The sequence below is a fragment of the Cygnus atratus genome, chromosome 17 (assembly GCF_013377495.2).
Source record: "Cygnus atratus isolate AKBS03 ecotype Queensland, Australia chromosome 17, CAtr_DNAZoo_HiC_assembly, whole genome shotgun sequence".
Taxonomy (NCBI): domain Eukaryota; kingdom Metazoa; phylum Chordata; class Aves; order Anseriformes; family Anatidae; genus Cygnus; species Cygnus atratus.
The window spans coordinates 4,840,962-4,863,213 of record NC_066378.1 but is presented as its reverse complement, the minus strand read 5'-3'; the positions used below and the strand labels follow the sequence as shown (position 1 = coordinate 4,863,213).

General features: G+C 39.3%; 1 protein-coding gene across 5 annotated transcripts in view; it reads right to left on the bottom strand.

Moving 5' to 3' along the window:
• Nucleotides 1-4,600: 4,600 nt before the first annotated feature.
• SLC5A1 (solute carrier family 5 member 1) overlaps nucleotides 4,601-22,252 on the bottom strand; it is a 29,257-nt gene continuing 11,605 nt past the window's right edge. Inside the window, exons 4-16 of one of the 5 annotated variants that reach the window (XM_035556742.1) lie at nucleotides 21,333-21,392; nucleotides 20,851-20,955; nucleotides 15,777-15,882; nucleotides 15,446-15,526; nucleotides 14,845-15,065; nucleotides 13,708-13,843; nucleotides 12,687-12,794; nucleotides 11,462-11,612; nucleotides 10,719-10,887; nucleotides 7,783-7,998; nucleotides 7,365-7,462; nucleotides 6,994-7,013; nucleotides 4,601-6,482 (exon numbers count right to left, since the gene is read on the bottom strand). In XM_035556742.1, the coding sequence (XP_035412635.1) occupies nucleotides 6,274-6,482; nucleotides 6,994-7,013; nucleotides 7,365-7,462; nucleotides 7,783-7,998; nucleotides 10,719-10,887; nucleotides 11,462-11,612; nucleotides 12,687-12,794; nucleotides 13,708-13,843; nucleotides 14,845-15,065; nucleotides 15,446-15,526; nucleotides 15,777-15,882; nucleotides 20,851-20,955; nucleotides 21,333-21,392 (1,680 nt within the window). In that variant the 3' untranslated portion in view covers nucleotides 4,601-6,273. Of the gene's footprint in view, nucleotides 6,512-6,993; nucleotides 7,014-7,359; nucleotides 7,463-7,782; nucleotides 7,999-10,718; nucleotides 10,888-11,461; nucleotides 11,613-12,686; nucleotides 12,795-13,707; nucleotides 13,844-14,844; nucleotides 15,066-15,445; nucleotides 15,527-15,776; nucleotides 15,883-20,850; nucleotides 20,956-21,332; nucleotides 21,393-22,252 lie in introns of all 5 variants that reach the window. The other 4 variants (XM_035556738.1, XM_035556741.1, XM_035556740.1 and 1 more) reach the window with 4 other exon arrangements.

Genomic DNA, 22,252 nt, shown 5'->3' with positions numbered 1-22,252 from the left:
CTAGTGTATTTCTCAATCTCCCTCTTAAAACAGCACCTGTAAGATGGAAGATCAGAGCCCTGAGATAGTAGTGGGGAAATCAAAGCAATCAGGAAAAAGTCCTTGAAAAAGTTTTTACAAATAGAGAAGATAATGGTGAAAAACTGAAAGAGCCAGGCTGACCCAAAATATATTTGAAAGAGAAGAGGAAAAAAAAACACTCAGCGGCATAAACAGAAATTATAGGGTAAGAAGAATTAAGTAGAAAATACACAGAACAATCCCAGATTTTTTAGGTTTGGAATTCTCAGAATTTTATTCTCCATTGTTAAATTAACTTAGATTCTCTAATTTAGCATATAATCACTTAATGAATTTTCATACCTAAAAAGAAAATAAAGTCCTTATGATGAAGGATTTGCTTTCTCTTCTGAGATACACAAAGTCTTGAAACAAAGGAGAACAAGATGTATGAAGTTATACTAATGCTGATTTATAGGTTAACCCAAGATATCCTCTGACCCTAGCAATATTTTGATTTCTGTCAGTTATTACTTAATTGCTGAGTACCACATTGCCCTTAAGACAGTGAACAAAATGAAAAAGGCATCCTAGAATTCTAGTACTGACATTCCGATAAAATGAAAAGACCCCCTGTAATAGCAAGTCCAGGGGCAAGAACAGGTAGGGTTATATGCCCTAGGAACTTCCCCAACAAGACAATGACACTGATATTACGTGATTCTAAATGGACAACCTGGAGAACTGAGAGTGTTCTATGAGCATTCTCTCCTTTCTCAAATGAGGACATGCTTTCCATCCTGCACTGCATGATTCTACATCATAGATTTAGCCCTAGACACATGCTTTTGTCAACACACAGCTGAGGAGTAGCGCCAGTTCTGAAATACAGTGCGTACAGGGAGTGCCAGGGCTGTCCACAGTTATCTTCCCACTTTGGAATGAGAGACAAACAGCCCTCAATGTTTGAGGCTGGCCAATTAGTTAGCACTCTAGGTGTCAGTAAAACAATCAGGTGGATCAAAGAAACACAGCAGAATGACTGACAAGTGCTTCCCCTTGCACTGACTTAGCTTCCAGTTAATTATACTCAGTAATAAAGCTGCAATAGACTTCATCACAAAAACGCTAAATATCCTTTTGTATTGCTTCATACATGCTTAAATTAACATATTAGTTATATACGCCTAGGATCTGGCACTATCACATACTATAATTAAATTAATTGTTTCAAAAGAAATGCTTTGTATAGAGCAAGTCTGCCTTTAGCACTACATGCTCTACTAACAGTGTTCTACGCTATGACAGCATCAGCACCTCAGCAGATTTTAACATCAATGGAAAACAATTAGTCTTTTTGGCTCGAAGCCAACAACAATTAAGGTCCCGATAAAATTAATGTGGTCCTCGGTCAATACTGGAATTAATTCGCTTACGTTCTACACAGATCAAGTTTTCAAGTCAGCTGCCCAACAATTCTGCGATACCAGGAGGAGAACATGGGAGTTTCCAGGAGTTCATGGGAAGTGAGACCCTCATATATACCAGCCTGGTATGCAACATTCCTCACAGGTAGAGCTCATTTTGAATGCAAAGTTTAACATCATTTTTTCCCTATAAGTTTCCAGAAAGTTAAGAATATCATACCTTTCTTCTTGCAACTACAGATTCATTTCCCTGTCCGCATTTGTTTTCAAAAGTCCAGGAGCTAGAAACCATTCTGTTCTCATATAAATCCTGTTTTGGGAAATAGCTACATTTAATCTCTCCATGTCCCAAAGCAGGGAGTGTTTTTGCTTGCCAGAACTGTATTTTGTATTAAAAAAAAAAAAAAAAAAGATCAAGTTCAAATTAAAAATGTATAGAAGTGAGAGATTTGTCTAAAGAGCCCACAAATTTGGCTGTTTATTACATTAAACCAGAAGGGCAGAATGTGTTTTTTGTGACTACATGCAAAACTCATATGCTGAAAAATTCAAGCCCAGGATCTATTTCTGTCAAAGTTTGTAAACTCGAGTGAGTGAAAAATGATTATAATAGTTTGTTTTAAATGTAACTTGAATAAAAGTTTCTAGTCATAAGCTCTGATACTGTAAGTAAAAATGCTACATGGAGTAAGAATGAGTTCACACTTACCTGAGCTTGAATTTCTCCCAGGTACCCTAAGGAGAGCAGGGGAGCTGCTCCAGCTGCTCTAGCCCTTAGCACTGCCAGGTGAGGAGAAGGCAAGTGTGGTAACTTCAGGGAAACTGCTCTCGTGCAGCTGGCTATGGTAGCTGACAACAAGATGTAGCGTTCCTCACCAGGAAAAATAAGCCAACCTGCTTTATTAATAATAAGGGTAATAACCTGGGCACTACTGCTCATTATACTGTCTTTCATCGGAACAACGAGATGTCGGAGTGAGTCAAGTTTTACTCCACCCTTTAAGTTCTCTAGAACAGGCAATACACACTCCATTAAAAATGCTGTGAATCACCAAGAATTGTTTGTTGGTCCTGGAGTTGCTCATCTTGGAGATGTATCGCCCTCTGTTGTTAAACCTGTGATGCTGCATTTCAGGTTAAACAAGGGAAGCTGAACCGGCTGCTCTCTTCCCTCGTTTTTTTGCTGCCTCACAGTAACACTGCACGTGCAGAACACCTGCAGAGACCTGCAGCTAGGCAGTAAGAGCGTTACATTAAAAACAAACAAACAAACAACCACAGCAGCCCTCCTTCAGAAGAACTTACGTGTGACCCACAACCTTTCAGTCACCCTTCTCTCTGCAGCATGACCCCAGGAATACCAGTCTGTAATGCTCCTCCAATCCAGTCCTTCAAACAAATGAACTCAAGAGTTCTTCAAAGACAATAACCAAGGCTCTATAGCATTTCTCTGAATGTCAGCCAACACTAGTGATAACACGTATTTATCATTTCTCTTTGCTCCCCATTGTGTCAGTTTTACTTCACATGAACATTCCTAATTTTGCCAGTGAAGAAAGTGACCCAAGCAGGAGTCGAGCCAATTCACAGTCGCAGCTGCTGATGTTACTCAGTTCACCACAGCCACTTGCACCTAAAGAACTCAGCCTTGGGCTAGGCCTTTATTCACCGTGGGCATTTTGGTCAAAACCAGGCGGTGATTACTGCACATCTGTTCCAAAGTCGGTGCATGAGCTTTTCCCTTAACAAAACAGGAATAAGACCAAGTTCTGAGTTCTAAGAGCAGAGAGTTCTCATAACCAAAGTAATTAACATTTGCAAGGTACTTGGATACATTTGTTGAGTGGTACAGAAAAATGAAAATATAAATGAAGAGTGGTTACCCTTTCCAGGATTTGGCTTGGAAATAAATGATATAGTCGTTCTTAAATTAAAGATCTGATTTGTTTGGAATGTGTTCTTTACATAGCAGTGTTGCAATTGACTTACAGTGCTACTATGTGATTTTTTTAATTGTATTTTAATTTCTTTTGTATTGCTCATTTAAAATACTTTATATCTAACTAAAAGCCGTTAAAATAAGTTGTAACCCTACATCTAACCTGACAGCGTAAGCCAGATGTCTCAGGATCACCCAAGACAGAGTTGTATTATGCTGATTTTTTTTTTTCATTTACGTTTTACTATTAGCCAGGGCTACATCTGGAGTCTCTCCATTAACTATAAGTACTTCAAAATTTACAGTCAATTTACATGGAACAAGTATGCACTTACTATTTGCATTTCTAAAGCATGAGAAGGCCCAGGACTGTGTAAGCTACTTTTTGGGTTTTGTCTGAGAGTACCCCACAGCAACAGCTACAACACAGACACAGTTCCACTGAGAACTGAAGAAAAGTCACTTTCTTCCTTAAAATCATGAAGCTGTTCTTGAATGCAATACCTACCAACCTGAGGTGGCATTTAACTGTTAATATAAAGGTAAAAGGTTTTATCAATTGTCCACAGGAAAACTGCCCTGCATTGTGCAATTCTACAAAATTAGAGGACTACCCTAAAGAGTAGTCAAACTCCACATAAATATTTGAACCCTGGCCTCTAACAATATCCAGTTTTCAGATCTGAACCAAGCAGGTTGATGAGGATGTACAATGAATGTCCGTATTAAAATTAATTTTTCATTTTCTTTCCACGGTTAAAGTATTTTGAAGTGACAGTGACCAATTAACAAGGAGGTCATCTAAAGACTGTTCAGCCTACTAGGATATCATTTGTGCTGTTTGTCCTTATCCAAATGGCCATGTAATTTCACCATATTTTATTTTTGTAACAGAGCATGACAAAGAGGGATCTGGGCAATCCTCTTCTGGAAGTTTTCTTATTTGCTGTCCATTACTATTACCCAGAGCCAAAACCTAGACACCAAATTAAGTTTCTCTGTCTTCCATTACATTATATAAAAATCCCATCATTTTGTGGACACCAAATGCTTCAAAACATACAAATACTTTAATACATACAAGTCTTCATAATCCATTAAATATGATTAATTCCATGGTCTTTAAAATACTATATTACTGTATTAACTGTAAGAAAAAGGTTTGCAGTGGTATTTATACAGCGATGATTTAATCTGGCCTATGCAAACCCTTTCTGTATACTGCAGACATTATACAGTGAAGAGCAGCAGATCATTTGATTTTAGATCCAAATGAAGAAAAGACACTGTCAGAAGATTACAAAGTGAGAGCAATCAAAGCTGCAGGAGTTAGCAGCGATGTGGTGTAGCATGGACAGAGATGATCCTGGCTTCCTATTTAGATGCACCTATTGCAAGTCTGATGCATCCTGCTATAGAATGCTGTGGGAAGACACATCACACTGAGATGCTTTGCAACAATGCAGCAATGTGCAATAGCAACAAGGCATTGTGCTGTAGCTTGACTACAGCAACTGATGTCTTCTTTTTGTACTTGATTTCCCAAGAAGCTGAATTAGATGATAAGATCTATTGCTTTTTGCCTTGAAGAGTTACATCTGCCTTCTCCTGTTTATCCAGCTGGTTTCAAACTTACCAGTTGGAGACAATGAGACTGATTTGGCTGTGGTCCCACAGGTGTGACTGTTCTCCTTCATGAACTGTTATGTTAGCTCATACCGTCCTACTGAAGTTTCATACAGCATGAATTATATTTCTTATTGAAGTCTTCAGAAGAAAGATTCACAGTTTTTCAGAGAAATAGTACAAAGCTCTCAAAGGCACTGGAAAGCAAAATGCAAAACCAGCATTCTGATGCTCTGAGCTTCTAACGATGTTTATGGATTGTTTTGTAGTACAGTTCATAGAGAGGCAATGCATTAACACCATCTCCAGGATCAAGAGGTCCTAATAACTGTAGGTAGAGATCAACTTTGACATACCAAGACAGGAATCAATCAGTAATAAATAAATAAATATATACACACATACACATATTTTAATACATAATATATATGTGCATATATATAATGTGCTGTATGTATATATAATATATGCATTTTGTATAAAAAAAGCTTCACATTCAAGTATAGTTACATATTAAAATATACAAGAGGGGGACCTTTTGAAGTTAACATTAAACAAAGAATCTATCATAAGTAGAATTCTTATTAGGATCATTGAATTATGTTTTGCCTAATTTCAAAAGGCAATCAGTTCAGATGGTTAGTGTTCCACTCATTACTGAGAAACACAGCATAATGAAAAATATCATAGAACGTGAAAGTGGAAAAAAGCAATAATGGAAAGTTACGTATAGTGTCAAATATATCAGTATATACATAAATCCTTTACTTAAGATATTCTGTACTTGGAGGGAACAAAAGTGATTTTTTTAGCTTGAATCCATACAGTCCCTCAGTTGTTTGTTTGTCTTAGTAATCAAATTATTGTGGGAAAAAGAAAAAAAAATGCATGATCAGAAGAGAAATGGTTGAAAATTAAAGTAGTATCAAAGATAAAAGATAGTTCAGATAGCTCACAAACCCTGATATATGGCTCATGAAATACAGTTCAAGCAACCTTGTTCTGCACCTAAAATATGAAATGTATCACGAGAAGAGAGAATACTGGGTGGAAATTTCTGAACTTGGAATGATTCAATTTCTAAATGGAAATTCTCTCTCTTGAAATCTCAGTAGTCTTGATCTTTAGATTGTTGAAATTATGATCACAAAATCAGTGAGTAAATCACCCTGATTTTAACAAATTTAGACCATGAAAATACTAAATGTGTCTAACTGTAAATTTACAAGTCATTGTTTTTGCTTGACAATACAGTACAATTTCAGAACTGTAATCAGAGGTTTATGCAAAAAAGGCATGGCAAAATACAGCCACAGTCAATAGGATGATGCCATTGATATTCACAACATTCCTCCAAAGTGGCACTTCTGTTGTGTCAGTCAGTTTCTCCTTCAATGCTTCCTCTTCCTCCTTGCTGAGTTTGGGTCCGTTTTGTTGGTCTAAGCCACAGAACCAGTTGTAAGCTTTCTTTAAGCATCCTGGTTCTTCACCTGCCTCTGAAACTGGAAGGAATAACACACTGGTCATGAAACATAAGCACAGACCACTGCATGCACTAGAAGTTCTCTATGACTGAGGACCTTCCTATATTTAATATAGCAGCTCTGGTTTATGGTCTTAGTTGCATGGAAACATTTTAATATGAGGCAGCAAGAATCAAGATAATATTGTGTTTTTACAGCTCAGCCAGAAAAAAAAAAAAAGTGATTTTTCTAAATGGTGCAAGAGGGCCTTTTGTAGCATGGTATTGCTACATGATCAGGTATTTGAGAAGCAGACCATGCTGCAAAGCTTAACCTGTTATCTCCATTTTTTCAGTACTTTCTACACTTCAAATTAAAAGCCAACTAAATTAATTTTAGGATACTTATGAAAAAGAACTTGACCACAGATCCAAAAGCCAAGCAAAGAAAGCTGATGGTTTTTCCCAGATGGATGTCTGGCAATTCACTTTCATTTTTCTCCCCACCACATCTTTACACCTTCGATCCTGGCTACTACGCACTATTTCCAAAAGAATTCTCTTTATTTCATTCCAACTGCTAGAGTCGTATGCAGTTCTGCCAAGGTATACCACTTCTAACCTAAAGCATCTCCACTGTTTTAGACATAGGACTACCAACTAGCTATCTAGAGAATAAGAATTTCTCCCTTTACTTCTGATCTACACTAAGATTGATAGATTGGTAGAAGGCACCTTACTAGTCCTTTAAATATGCGGGGTTGTGTTTTTGGTTGTTACTGGAGGTAGGGCATGTTGTTCTTTAAATACCGTGCACGTTATTGTCCCTTCAGGAATAGAATAGGGATTCTCAAGTATATTGATAGCATCTACAGATATTGCAACATAAGTTATTTAGCAATTACCTGACTCCTCATCTTTTTCATCGGGTATGTCCTCCTCATCATCTGCATCAAGATCAATACGTTCCTCTTTGCTGTTCCGCAAGGACCAGCACAAGCGGTAAAGCTGCCATGAAAAAGAAAAAAAAAAAAAAGAGTTTACAAAGGTACAGCCTTTGTACATAGAAACAAATCAGTCTGGCCAGCATACAAACAAGCTGTAGGATCACGGCACCCCAGATGTCTGTGAAGTCAGCATCTAAGATTATTAGTAGTCACTGAAGGTCTGTGACAGATAAATGAAGACTATTTCCTTCGCTTTCTTACAAGGACTGTATGATTTGGATAGCTGAGATGCCAGGCAGTAATAAACCAAGTAACAGTGCTTAAAACTAGTGATTTCACTTATTTCCATGTCTCTAGGAGCAGGAGTGCAATAATACTCACGTGTACATCAGGAATGGGCTTAGTCATGAAGGAGACTGCCAGGATAACGATGACAGAAACTCCAAAAAGAATTATTGCAAAGTAAAGATAATGAATCCCACAGATAATGAATGGACAGTTGGAAGGTGTCACACAGCTGCCAGTTCCGTAGGCAAACTCTGTAATCATTCTGCTGAGTCCAGCTAGCAGCCCAAAGATCAGGCCCCAGAAGGCACCCTGCAGACAAAGTGATAGAAGTTATCAAAATGCATTATTTCAGGCACGGAAATGAGCTCTAAGTTGTTAATAGTTGCTGGAGGAAACAAAGAGGTAGAATCATAGAATCACAGAACATCCTGAGTTGGAAAGGACCCACAAGGATCATCAATTCCAGCTCCTAGGTCCACACAGGACCACCCAAAAATCAAACCCTATGTCTGAGAGTGTTGTTCAAAGACTTCTTGAACACCAGCAGGCTTGGTGCCCTGACCACTTCCCTGGGAAGCCTGTTCCAGTGCCCAACCACCCTCTCAGTGCACAACCTTTTCCTGACACCCAGCCTGACCCTCCCCTGTCCCAGCTCCATGCCGTTCCCTCGGGTCCTGTCACTGTCCCCAGAGAGCAGAGCTCAGCGCCTGCCCCTCCGCTCCCCTTGTGAGGAAGCTGCAGGCCGCCATGAGGCCTCCCCTCAGCCTGCTCTGCTCTGTGCTGAGCAAACCAAGGGACCTCAGCTGCTCCTCATACCTCTTGCCCTCTAGACCCCTCACCATCTTCATAGCCTTCCTTAAGACACTCTAATAGCTTTATGTCCTTCTTATATTGTGGCACCCAAAACTGCACACAGTGCTCGAGGTGAGGCTGCACCAGCACAGAGCAGAGCGGGACAATCCCTTCCCTCAACCAGCTAGCAGTGCTGTGCTCAATGCACCCCAGGACATGTCCCTTTTGGCTGCCAGGGCACACTGTTGACTTAGATTCAACTTGCTGTCAACTAAAGCCCCAGATCCCTTTCCATGGGGCTGCTCTCCAGCCTCTCATCCCCCCATCTGTATGTACAGCCAGGGTTGTCCTGTCCCAGGTGCGAAATCTGGCACTTGCTCTTGTTAAACTTCATGCAGTTGGCGATTGCCCAGCCCTCTAATTTGTAAAGATCTCTCTCCAAGGCCTTTGCACCCCTGAGGAAGTCAACAGCTTCTCCCAATTTAGTGTCATCCACAAAGTTAGTATACATTCGAGTCCTGTATTCAAGTCATTTATGAAAACATTAAGGAGAACTGCCTCTAAAATGGAGCCCTGTGAAACCCCACTAGTGACTGGCCACCAGCCTGATGTAACCCAATTTCCTACAACCATCTGAGCCCAGCTCAACAGCCAATTGTTCACCCATAGCATTTTGTATCTATCTAGCCCTATGCTGAACAGCCCTAACAAGGCTAGCAGTTTCAGAGACCAACTTGAGCATCTCAAGCTCAGACTTAGAGCCTCAAGGAAGTGAACTGGAAGTGAGTTAAGGCTGATCATAAGCATCTGTTTCATTTACGCTGCATGTCCTGGAAATAACAAACACAAAGCCAAATTCATAGCTGGAAAAATAAATAAAAGTTCCAGTAATTTCACTGAAGTTACATTCATTTGGCTGTGGCTTTAGCCCAAAGTATAAAAGACACGTATGTCTGGGCACAAATTCAAATACAGAAAAATCTGTTTAAACGGATGATTTATTTTTATTTTTTTTTATTGGAAGGGTGATTCAGCATTGGAACAGGTTGCCTAGATAGGCTATGGAGATTCCATTCCTGAATATATTTGAAAACCTAACTGGACAGGACCCGAGCAACCTGCTCTTATTAATCTTGCATTGACTTGAGGGTTGGACTAGTTCATCTGTGCTTTTCAATTTCAACCGTTCTGTGACTTTGTAAAGTCACGTAACTGATGACAGTAACACAAACTTACAAATCCCAATTTAAAAATATTCTACTTTTAATGCCTGGTTTAAGAACAAAAAAGTTTTAATTATTCAATGGTCAAAGTCAGAAAGACAAGATAGTTAATCCCATTTCTAGCTAAAAGAAGAATGATTCTCAACAAGAAATACTGATATATCATATAAACTCCAATGCTGTAATTGCTTGTCTTATGCAAGGCCCCACTTCTCAAAAGCTCTGATGTTTTCCTCCCCTATTTATCCAAATCTAAAGCGTGCAGTATACACAAACCCATGAGGATTATACTAAATTCTTACTCAGGCAAAATTCCAGCTAAAGTCAATGACAGATTTCCACGAAGGACACAAAGATTTAATCCATTTGTGAGATATAGCCATATTGGAATAGGACATAGAACATCCTTTAGCGTATAAACCATTTTTTTTTGGATATACACAAAAATAACCACTGAACTGGTCTTGAGGAAAAACAGTGAAAAAAGGTTTCAGCCAAATTCAAAAACACGAGCTACATTCTCTCTGTTAGCTTTCTCATGAAACTCAATCTCCTCAGAGCAAACTCAAACAATTGGCAAGTATTGCTATTCCTAGAATTATAGGAAAGACACTGAATTCCTGAGGATGGAGTTTTCAGAATGTTACTGAATGTTATAATGTATTGAGTTTTCAGAACGTTAATTGCCCAGTTACTGTGACTGGCCCATGGTCCTATCAAAACACATACCAGACCTCATGCCTTCTGAGTTACTTACTTAAATATGGATTAAGTACAACATTTCTCAGTTTACTGCTCTAAGAATCAAAATAAATTCCCAGACTGAATCCTAAATGCAATTGAAAACAATGGATGGAAAAACAGCATGTTTGTTGAAAAAGTTTGTTGACAAAAGTATACAGTGTTCAAGATGAAGGTGAAAGGTGAGATGTTTGGTAAAATAGTTTGATGACCAATATCGTAAAAGATTACTAGAGCAACATGCAGCATATTTCTTTCCGAATTTGTACTTACCTGCTCATTGACCCGCTTGCAGAAGATGCCAAGCAGGAAGACGGCAGCAATGGGAGGTCCCAGGTAGCTAGTAACTGACTGAATGTAATCAAAGAGCTGCCCACTTTGAGCTGACTGCACCACAGGAACCCAGGCAATGCTGATGCCAATTAAAAGTAACATAAATGCCCTGTAAACATAGCCAGATATTCAATTAGCCATCTGCTTAGAAGCATCTATCAAAAACTAAAAAAACACATCAATTAATCAATAACTTAAATACCCATTTTTGTATTTCAGCCAGCAAAATCAACGAAAATGGTCAAGAAATCCAAGCTGGATATTGTCTGTCAAGTATCTGTCAGCATATAGCTAAACATGCAATTGAAACACAGGAAAACACTTCTTTCCTTTGTTTGTTATGTCTGGAGATGAATCAATAAATAGCAGATCGGCTAGAAGACTAGTTCATTGATGCCAAGTATGGTGTAGTGTAAAGCCTACAAAGATATCTTAAAATAGTTCCTTTTGAATAGCAGTAGGAAGTAAATGCTGAAAATTAGCCACTGTCAATTAAATTGGAAATAAGGTCTGGAATTTATTGTCTTACAATATCCAAAAGGGAAGCGTACATGGGACTGCCTGGATGGCCACAGGAGGCCACTGCTGCACTGCCTGAACACTGCAAATGCAGGTTTTCACTCGCACTTTTTTGGAGACTTCAGTCTGTAACGCATCTAGTGTTTGCTACATTTCCACCTTACCTTCCAGCCAACATAAGCTCTTTCTCTGATGGTCGTTTTCGAATTTTGGTGTAAATGTCCATAGTGAACAATGTACTAGAACTGTTAAAAATGGAAGTCAAGGAGCTCATAAGGGAGGCCAACATGACTGACAACATCAGACCTCGCAGACCTGAAAAATGAAAATATTCCATACATAAACTGAGACAGGCATTCAGTGAAGAATCTCAGTATGTGTCACTATCCATAGAGCTTGTCTGACCCTTTCAAGTCAGCCAGCTGTGGTTATATTTATGTGCTGATGCCTGCCTGCCGCTCTCTTGCAATACAGAGCGATGTCTGCTGAGCTTTGTAAAAGCTATTTACAGCAGTGATAAGAGCAACACTTGAGCTTTTAGAACACAGGTACTTCTTTTGTGAATGCTTTCTGATTACACACTGAAACAAAAAAAAAAATACTAGGTAGATTTTCCCCAAGAGTTATAAATATAATTTCTCCAGTGCTAATTTTGCCTGCAAGCACATTTGTAAACCAGTTACTTGACATAAGTTTCTTTTACTGATTAAAAATCAGGGTAAACAACTTTTCCAAACAGTATGATCTAGTCAACATAGTATGAGGAAGTACTACAGCATACAGTACAACACATTGTACAACACATTATGTACAATGGTTATTATAATACAATGGGGAAGTATAAAGAAATCAGGGAAGTACCATGGTTTGCATAATAACATAATCTGTTTTTTCTAGCCTTATGAATCGGCTCTGGGGTTTTCTGCAGAAGTTTTTCTTCCCTGTATGTATACTTAGTCCTCTATGGATTGGTGCCTTATTCTCTCATTGAGCAGGCGTTATACGGGACAATGTGGATACAGGATATCTTCTCCTCCCACCTCAGTGGGTTTAGCAGAAGTCTTACAGGTGTATGCCTCCAGCTCAGAAATCCTGACAGTGACAGTCTTCTATAAACCACTGGCAAAGTAGGTTACTTTTAACCTTCACAGAAAGGGAGCACAATTACCATTTCATCACCCAGTGTCTGCCAACTGAAAGGTGATATCGTCAGCAAGTAACTATACTGCACCTACAGCCACAACTAATAAAGACTACCCCTTTGATTAATAGTAAAAATTTTTAGAAAAAAATAAAAAAATAAAATAAATCTGAGATTTGGGCTCTGTTACCTACATTTACAGTCTAGCACCTTCACCTTTCCTAAAACAAATAGAGACAATGTCTTACCATTTGGCATAAGTTCTACTACCATTTTTGGATAAGCAATGTTGGTACAGCCAACTGCAGTGCCACAGGCCTCCTTGCAGATATCAGGAACAACACAAGCCACCACATCTGAGAAGAGGAAAATGAGACAGGGCTAGACAAGATTATATATTAACAACAGATTGCTTCCAAATTAGTAGTTTCTAAAATTTATCTGTGAAAAACCACTGGATTGACATGCTCTATATCATTCTTAGTCTGCTAGCAGGGAAGAAGATGATTCTAAGCCCATCCTCCCTTTCCTCTGTCTAAAAAATAATAAAAAAAAATACTAAAAAGTGCTGCAGGTCAAAAAACATCAGGATTAATTTGTCAGACCAGGACTGAATAACACAAAAAGAGCAACTCAAAAAACAAACAGAGGAACACAAAGACACTTCCCTCTAACCTGAACATCTCTCCATTGCCCTGCTGTTAAACAAACGGATGGTTACAAAAAGAGAGACTGGTACTGTCCCCACACTGCACTCAGGACTATCCATGACAAAAAATATATATATATATGTTACAGAAAGAAGAGAGACTGGCACTGCCCCCACACTGCACTCAGGACTATCCGTGACAAAAAATATATATATATATGTTACAGAAAGAAGAGAGACTGGCACTGCCCCCACACTGCACTCAGGACTATCCATGACAAATATATATATATGCTGTGACTGTGACCCTCTTCTTTCTATTGCCAGAGTATCAATCCTGGCCATTCCACTCATTCAGCCAGAATAGGGCTATAGCAGACAAGTGGAGAGGGACACTATGGAATTTCTCTTTCCTAAAATGGACAATAATAGCATTAGCAGAACCCTTGAATCAGAGAAAAGAGAAAAGCCTGTGGCTTATCACAGGGTAGTTAGTATTTGTGCACACATGTGCCTGGACAATTTGGATGACAAAATGACAATATAAAGGGACGGAGAATAGGAAATTGAGAGAGATTGGTAGCAAGAAGAAATTTGCATTCCTGTATACATATGCATACCTGTATACAAAATTCGGCTGATCATTCCAGGCATCACTATGATAAACATGGGCAAGAGCTTCAGGTATCCACACATGATACATCCAGCCTTCACATGGGACATGTTCTTGCCGGAGAGACATCTTTGGACAATAACCTGTCAGTGAGACATAGCAAGTACATATAACTCAATCAAGAATATCATTTCCATTTCCATAAACACACTATGCCAAATTCCAGACACAAGGTACTTCTTAACCTGTGTGATAGTGGAAGAGTCTGTTTACAATTCCTATCACTAGAAAAAAACACAAGCTACATAAAAAAGATTTAAAATAAATAAAGGAAAATATAATTTATTCAGGATATATTTAAGAGCTAAGGCTCTTTCTCACAAGATGTTCTTAAAGCAGACTAAAAAGCCAAAACGGAATGAAACAGTTAATTACATTGCCTTTTTAGATTTGTTCTATAAAATATGAAAGATTATCTTTCCCACAATTTAGAAGGCAGATGGATCACTCCCTAGAGAGTGTCATAGCTGCAGGAGCATACTTTCCTATTCTCATGTCAGTGTGATCTCCCAGGGAAACTGGATGGTAGGTCTTAGGGACAAGGAAGAAGGAGAGGGAAAGAGACTCCAGACTGAAAAAAATGATATATAAAGAATATCCTCCCAAGACGGTGCATGCAAAGATGGAAGCTGCACAAACAGAAAACAAACTAGGATTACTGAATGGAGAATATTCCCAGTCCAACTAAGATCATTTAATGCATGGTTTCTTAAGAAAATGTTCACATTGCAACCTCTCTTCTTGGTTTTGTACATGGTCACATAGGGAGGAAAAAAAAAAAAAGGAATTATATACTGTATCTGCTGGGCATTGTATAAGAAGAATTGAAAGAATACAATTCCATTTTCTTGCGTACATATGGAACAATATCCTCAAAATTGAGCCATTTAGTACAGGAGGAGTGTAGAAAACAGAAGCTGAAAAATCACTGACTAGTCTATTCACTGACTAGAACTAACTGCCATTTCTGTAACCTGGCTTTGAATTACAGTGGGGAAGAGAAGAAATAAACAAGACCCCTGGATCAAACTAGACTGCAGAATTTTGTGTTCTGCATTTCCAAGGCATTTAGCTTCCACATTACCTGATCTGTGCACCAGTACCACAGAGCAATGATGCTCAAACCGAAGATCAGTCCTGGCCATGGCAGATCTCCACTGACAGGATCTCGGAAGATGTGAAAGGCATCCTCCCGAGGTGTGTAGCATGAGCTACTAATTACAGTGTTTCCATAGGAGGTATTGGATGGAATTGCCTCCATATACTTCTGCATAAAAGCATCATACCCTCCTACCTCTTTAAATGCTGAAAAGTAGAAAGTAAAAGTAGCAATAAGGTATATAATACTGAAATCTCAAATAGAGCTAGAGAATGTGAGGAGAAAAATGCTGTAATATAGATGTAAAAAAACCCTAACCAGTATGCATCAACATTTTCAGAAAACAGTACACAATGAAGGTGTCCCTTATTTCTACAGATTTTATACATTCCCCTGTACTTTGGAATGTAGTGGTCTCAATAACTAAAGGGCTTGACAACATGGCTATTTTATTCCCTGATAAATAGGTGTATGAACTGAAATCTGCTGGTTAAGATAATAGGGTTCCACACTGCAGGATACATTTCCATAGGCACTGTGGGATTTGTGGTTGAACATTCCAGTTTAATTCATCTGATTTACTTACCAAATCCCATAAGAATAAAAGATCCCACAACCATGATAAACGTTTGCAAGGTATCTGTGTAAATCACAGCTGCAAGGCCACCTAATGGCAAAGACATGTCAAAACAAATAGGTTAGTCCCTGTGCAAACAACTCAGTGAAAATCCTTTTTTAATTCGTTTAAATTATTTTTTATTTTTATTTTCTCACCACCTGTCTCTTTCAAACAAAGACCACTGTAAAACACACACCCCTTTCAGATTTTCATTTCTCCCCTCTTACCCACCTTTCCTGTTTTCTTTTTTCTGGATCCCCTAACTTTTTTATTTTATCACACTGCTCTGCAAACTCACCTGTGATGGTATAAAGAGCAGTAATAGCAAGCAGGATAATAATGGCCAAGTAAAGATTCAGTCCTATGGCCAGCTGTATAAATATAGCTCCAGAGAATATGTCTGCCTAAAAGATAAAAATGACAGATTAGGCAAGGCTTAAGTTCTAGATGATGGCACATTACACGTTCGTGATTATGGTACTGAAATACACAACTACACTACCCCCTTAGAGTACTGCACAAAAAAAGTACAAAATGAAAACTGAGGCCATTCTACTGCAACTGCCAGTCTCTTCTCAGTACTGTGCTCCTTTTGGTGAAAGAACTGTAACACTTCTCTAAGAATCTCCAAATATTTTGCAATGGCTCATTTTAGCTAGATATATTTACCTCCTCTACTGTGTGAGCTTCCATACTGAGAAACTGTTTAATAAAGAATTACTTAAAGCTAGGATTACACTTACTGCTATGTCCAAGTTATGGACTCTGTGACACCTCCAAGCCATAGCTTGGTTCTCTTCCTTTAATGCTAGTAAGTCTCTCAGATTGCCTTTATTGCTTACATACGTGTAGTATAGCTAGTTTCACTGGTTCAGGACAAATGGGAATTAAAGGCAAAAATTTTATTGCTATTTTTAAGTTCCTGTCGGAGTAATTCACATGCAGTTCGCTAACAGAAGAGACCTTTAGCTCTTGGGTAAAAATGGGATTGTTCAGGTTTCAGAATAACACTATTTACTGGGATATTAATCACAGGAAGTAATTTCCTGATTTGGACATAATTTGCATCAAGGCTATTTACCTAAATTTGCAGTCAGAATAATCTACCCCAGTGCACTTCTAATACATTACTGTTAATCATCCTTTCATTAGAGGTTTGCATCTCCTCCTGAGCGTCTAGCACATGGACTCACATCCAATCCCACCTGAATGCCTTCTTTCTGTATAGCACACCTCCCATGCAGCTCTACAAAGGGTCATGTCCTCACTTAACAGGACAAGTCCTCGGAAGGTTCAGTAAGCTCAGGAGCTACAAAACACTGTTTCAACCAAGGAACAGAAATTGTCCATGTGCAGGCTCTGTGAGACAAAGATGTGTGCACTCTGGGATAAGGCCTGCACACACAATTACTTCAGGGCAGATGCCAGATGGCAGCTTGCTGGAAGAGTGGGAGATTCCAAAGGCCTGGTGGTGGGAATCGTAGAGCCTGTGATCACAAAAAAGTGACTCGGACTGGTTTTGTCCACAGCTAGGCTGAGGTAAGGCAGGGCAGATATACTAATAAGCGGTTATCCAGCCTGGCTAGCTGGGAGATGCTGGAAGAAGAAACCCTCTTCGTTCCAGAGATGCTGAAGCTATGTCATGGCAGGTAACTGAAACCGAGACCGCATTGTATGACCTCACCCTCGGTTCACTTTGGAGAATGAGGAAGTAGTACAGACCTCTGCAGCAAGAGATCCCCAGCTCTGCTGCCCCAATGTGCAGAAGACAACTGAGAAGCAGCGTGTGAATCATAACACTTTGATTCCCAAAACCCTGCCATCGGAGCAGCTTGAGATTATTTGGTTTCTTATGTTTCAGTCTCAAATTAGGAACCAGGATTTTTTTAGATCTGATCCCCCCAGTGGCTGCTAGACTGTATACTTTGTCCCTAATTTCTATGGGAATATTTTTTTCTAGCTTTTCACAACACTGATCAGCGCATGTCCTGGATAAGTCCTGCCTTTTATTGCTCCTGGCTTTAGTTTAGCCTACATAGCATTAAATATTAATGGTTCTAAAATGACCCCCAGAAAGAAATGCGCAGTTAATTATTTAGTGTCCTGAGCAATGTATCAGCTCCTCTAAATTGCTGTTACCTTCCAGCTTCACTGCTCCTCCCTCCCAATTACATTATTTCCTTCCAATACTTCCTTGTTTCTCCATTAATACCCTTTTATAGATACTATTTAATCCTTATCTTATCTTTGATAGAGTAAATCTTTCCTTTACATTACAAGCTCTCTTTCCAAAGCCATGCACAGATCATGCAGGAACAATTGGTAGAATGCATTATAACTAACTTGGAGACTGTGTATATCACTAGTGGATCCAGCTGCAATGTTAGTGCACCCCCACACTCCACTATTCATTCTACACTCTGCAGTTCTAAGAGGAGCTTATCTTTCTTCCTGCCCTTCCCCTGGTAAATAGATGCCCTGATTTCTGATAAATCTAATTTCTGATTTCTTCAAAAGCATTCAGATCTTCATTCCCTTGTTTTGTCGTAATTTAGTTAATTATTCTTCATCAAGATTTTGTTTTCACTAGACCATCTTCACTGGCATAATGGCCAATATCAGCAATACTGTTGTTGAGCAAGGTTCTGAAAGCTGCCAGGGGCTCTGCGCACACAGCACTGCATGCTTAGGAAGCATGTACACGTGATGCCTGTGCAGCAGAAATCATTTGGGCTGAATGATCACATGTCCTGATCCCAAAGACTGACACCTTGCAGCATGACCTTGCCTGACAAGCAATTGATTAGCCATGATACAAGGTAAGATGACAATAAAAATACGCGGAAGATGCACAGGAAAAGACAGAAGCAGTAACGACCTTGCACAAATGCGTAAAAAGATAATCTGATCATTACACAGTGGTGGGTAGTGTGACAGAAACAGCATAACAGAAGTTACGTGACCCAACATATTATATTATTCATTGGAAAGCACCCTGATAATAATATTACTAAGAGCATTAGATAATATTATAATAAATCAAGGGAGCAGCACATGAAATAACTAGCCTGGAAACAAGATGTTTATCTAGAAGGATAAGTGGCAGTAAGTATCACTGCTAGTCAAACTGCTAGGTGTGACTGCCTATCAAGGGCAGGGCAGAAAGCCATCCTTCTATACCAAATCTCGATAAGCCCCAATGACGACAAGGGAGTATTTGCAAAAGCAGCAGTCGAGGAAGTAAAATGCAAATCTCCAGGCTGGATAGGGCACAGATTGTCAACACGTGGGTATGTCTGGAGATGCAACGTGTCTCTGGGAAGAGAAACTTGTGCTAGCTCCACATAGCATACATATCTCTACACAGCACAAAGAAGCAACCTATGGTCCAGGATGGAACAGCCCTTACCTCTGTGCTCCTAGAGTTGGTTCATCTGGAGACAATTTAGGCCTGGTGTTGTATAGCACGTTATAGAAAAAACTATTTTTAAATCCTCTGACAGTACCTGAAACCTCCAAGGACTTTGACTGTTCTGCATATTCTGAATAAAACATGACAAGTAAATCAGACCTAGGCAAATCCTGCCCTACCAAATATAGTGACATAAGGCAACAGAAGATATGTTGGTATACTACAGAAATCACAGCCATGTTTATGCATGGAATTGACACTGTCAGTGTTGTTCTGGGCAGATGGGAGAAATGATGGAGACAGAGGAACCTGTGCACCAAATCTTCCACTGCATAGCACAGAGACACAGTTCTGTGGCAATTCACCATGCACGGCTGGAATAACTGGGTTCATTCAAAGCTAGGATGGTAGAATGGGGCCCAGGCATTCTGCTGCTGTATGGATCTCTTAACTATTGCTTTGCTCCCTAATAAGACAGGACCAGAAGCGCAGGAGAAGGTGTTTCAGCCTCATGACCACACAGGAAGCTTAAATGGAGAACCTGTCTTGCCTGAAAGTAAGACACCCTGAGTGAAACGGTGAAATTTCATGACCAGATCCTTAAGCATGATAGAGGCTGGAAATAAAAGATGGTACATTCAGAACCTGCACAACACCTTAATGGGCTTATTGCAAATGTGTTGCAGAATAGGACTGTGAGTCATCAGAGTGGAAGTGTTTCTCATCTGCTAAAGCTGCCAGAACTCTGCGGCATGTGCAACATAACTAGCATAATCAGAAATCCCAGGTAAGCACAACAACAGTAAATTTAACTGATCCTTTTAAAATATACTGAAATCCAGCTCTGAGGACAGCCCCACAGTACCAGCCTGTTTAATTTATAACCTTTGCAAGGATCAGTTATCATGAAGATGTGAGAATGAGAGCAAAAGGCCAATCTTTTAGCTTAAATTGCACTATTATCACTCAGCTCCCATTCAGAGGGCAAAGAGTAATCTGCCATGGCAACTTCTGAAAAACAACAGATTGAGGTATGCCTGAACTGTGGACTTCTTCAGAGGCTTGGTAGTTTCAAGATATATGGAAAATACCAGCTCCCTTCACCACTTCACAACCACATATTTAATAAACATTAACTTTTCAGCACCTTAAACTTTATAGCAACCACTTACCCATTAAAAGAATCTCTCCTCTACTCTCCTTTCACCTCAGCTATTATCATTTCCTTCCTTTGCATTTCCCTACTCCCTTATTTTCTAATTCCTATCATTCTCTTTTTTTGATTGCTCTTTTGTTTTTTTTCCCTCAGCTATATCGCTGATGACATGTTCACCAGAGGATGCTAAAATGGGTAAATATGAAGTCTGGAGACAAAAAAAAATATGTTTCTTGAAAACCTAAGAGCATTCTTTTCCATCTAGAGCCAAAAAGCATTGCTAATTCTCCTTAGCCTAAGGGCCAGGGGGTTGGAGTGGGATGTTGTGTGCCCAAAGCAATGCCAAAAAGATACTGAAACTAGATGGTTAAACAAGCAGCAGCTATTATTTCTCAGAGGATTAAAGCAGAAAAAAGGTACAATCTGACAGTCTGTGACCTTTTCTTCCATATGTTTCACAAATCCCTAAGACAGACTAATACAATACCGGGCTCCCTCCAGTCTGACCTATTCTAGATTACACCTTAAAAAAAAAATGAGAAAGAGAAAGCCCAACAAGTATCAAGAGAAAGGCTTCTTGTAGACATTCCAGGAAGCCAAAATCTCAGACTGCAAAACAGATCTGAATACATTATCTCACTAGACAGAAGAAAGAAAACACACCATATTTTTACCACCGTTAATTTGACCAAGGACTCCAAATCAGAAACAATTGAGCCAGTTGTGTGAGTAATAATGTAAATGGGAGTTTCTCTTCTCTAGATCAATGTAGGATGGAAAAAAAGTTGTAAAAGTTTTACTTACTGAGATCTTTGTGAAAATATACACGATCAGTGAAAGGACTGATAGGTAGACCTGAATCCGTTTCCCACCAAAACGCTTCCTCAGATACTCTGGCATTGTCACCACCTGTGGGGGGGGTAGGCAAGGTTTCAGATAATGGGGCACAGATACACACAAGTTAGAGGAAGCTTTTTGCTACTCAGATACTGCAAGAGGGTAAGGCAAATGGAGAGGAGCTGCAAATGAAATTGCAAGGAACAGCAGCTCTAGGAATCACAGAGAACAAGGAGAGAGTATCAAATACTTCTCACCTCAGGTCTTGGAATTGAGAACCATCGTTATTTAAATACATACAGAAAACATTGTACAGTTCTAACATACTCAGATCTCTTGTACTTGTACTCATAATGGCTTTGCAATACTCAAGACCTGATCCGTAATCAAGAGGAGAGAGGAAGATTAACAGGCTGCAAAGAAAAGCATAACATGCTGTTTCGACTTACCCCAGCTTTGACGTAGATGGGTACAAACAGCCATCCTAGAATAACCACAAATATCAGAGCCTGCAGTCAAGACAAGATCAGCTGAATTAGCCTCCTCTCTCTAGACAGCACTCCTTAAGTCCATTTATCAGACCCACGAGCAGCTAGAGACCATTGAAACCACTCAAACCTGGCTACTGCGGGGCTGGGGTGGGCCCTGCTCTGTCCTTTGTCTTACAGTTGAAAATCTGGGAACGAAATCCTGGCCAAGCGATTTGCCAGGTATTATGGAGCATGAATTTCATGCTAGATTTCCAAAAGAAGCACAAAATATATTTTGTAGAAAAAAAAAAAAGGATGATTTCTGCTCACAGGTTTGCCTTCTGATATCGAAGTGCTACTCTACTAGCAACACCAGGCTATCCTAGCCCTCCTCAGAGCAGGCTCAGGGATCCTGGTTGTTAAAACATGACCAGCCCATAAGACTGCAATTTCTGGGAAATATTAAGGAAGGTGAAGTCTAATACCTGAGACCTATTTGCTAGCTTCATCCCAGAGCTACTAATGCAGAATACTTTCCCTCTTAGAATTGGGTATGCTGCAATGGTATGTTGTGATATCAGCAAACTTAGGTACTAAGAAGAGTAGCACTTCTTTTGATATTAACTGCCTTTTGCACTGGGTTTCTGTGAGATGTCTGTGCTTTTTACAAGACAGAGTATATTACAACAATCCCACATACTGTACCACATGCATTTTGTAAAGTATTTTTTATTTCCACATCACCATTTCACATTGTATTTTGTATTACCACGTGCATTTTGTGAACTATAGATCTTACTGTATTTCGGTATTATTTTTCTGACTTAAATGGCTGGCAAATGCTGTCTGACACAGAATTGTACATAATTAGACAGACAAATATAGATTTGTATATTTTG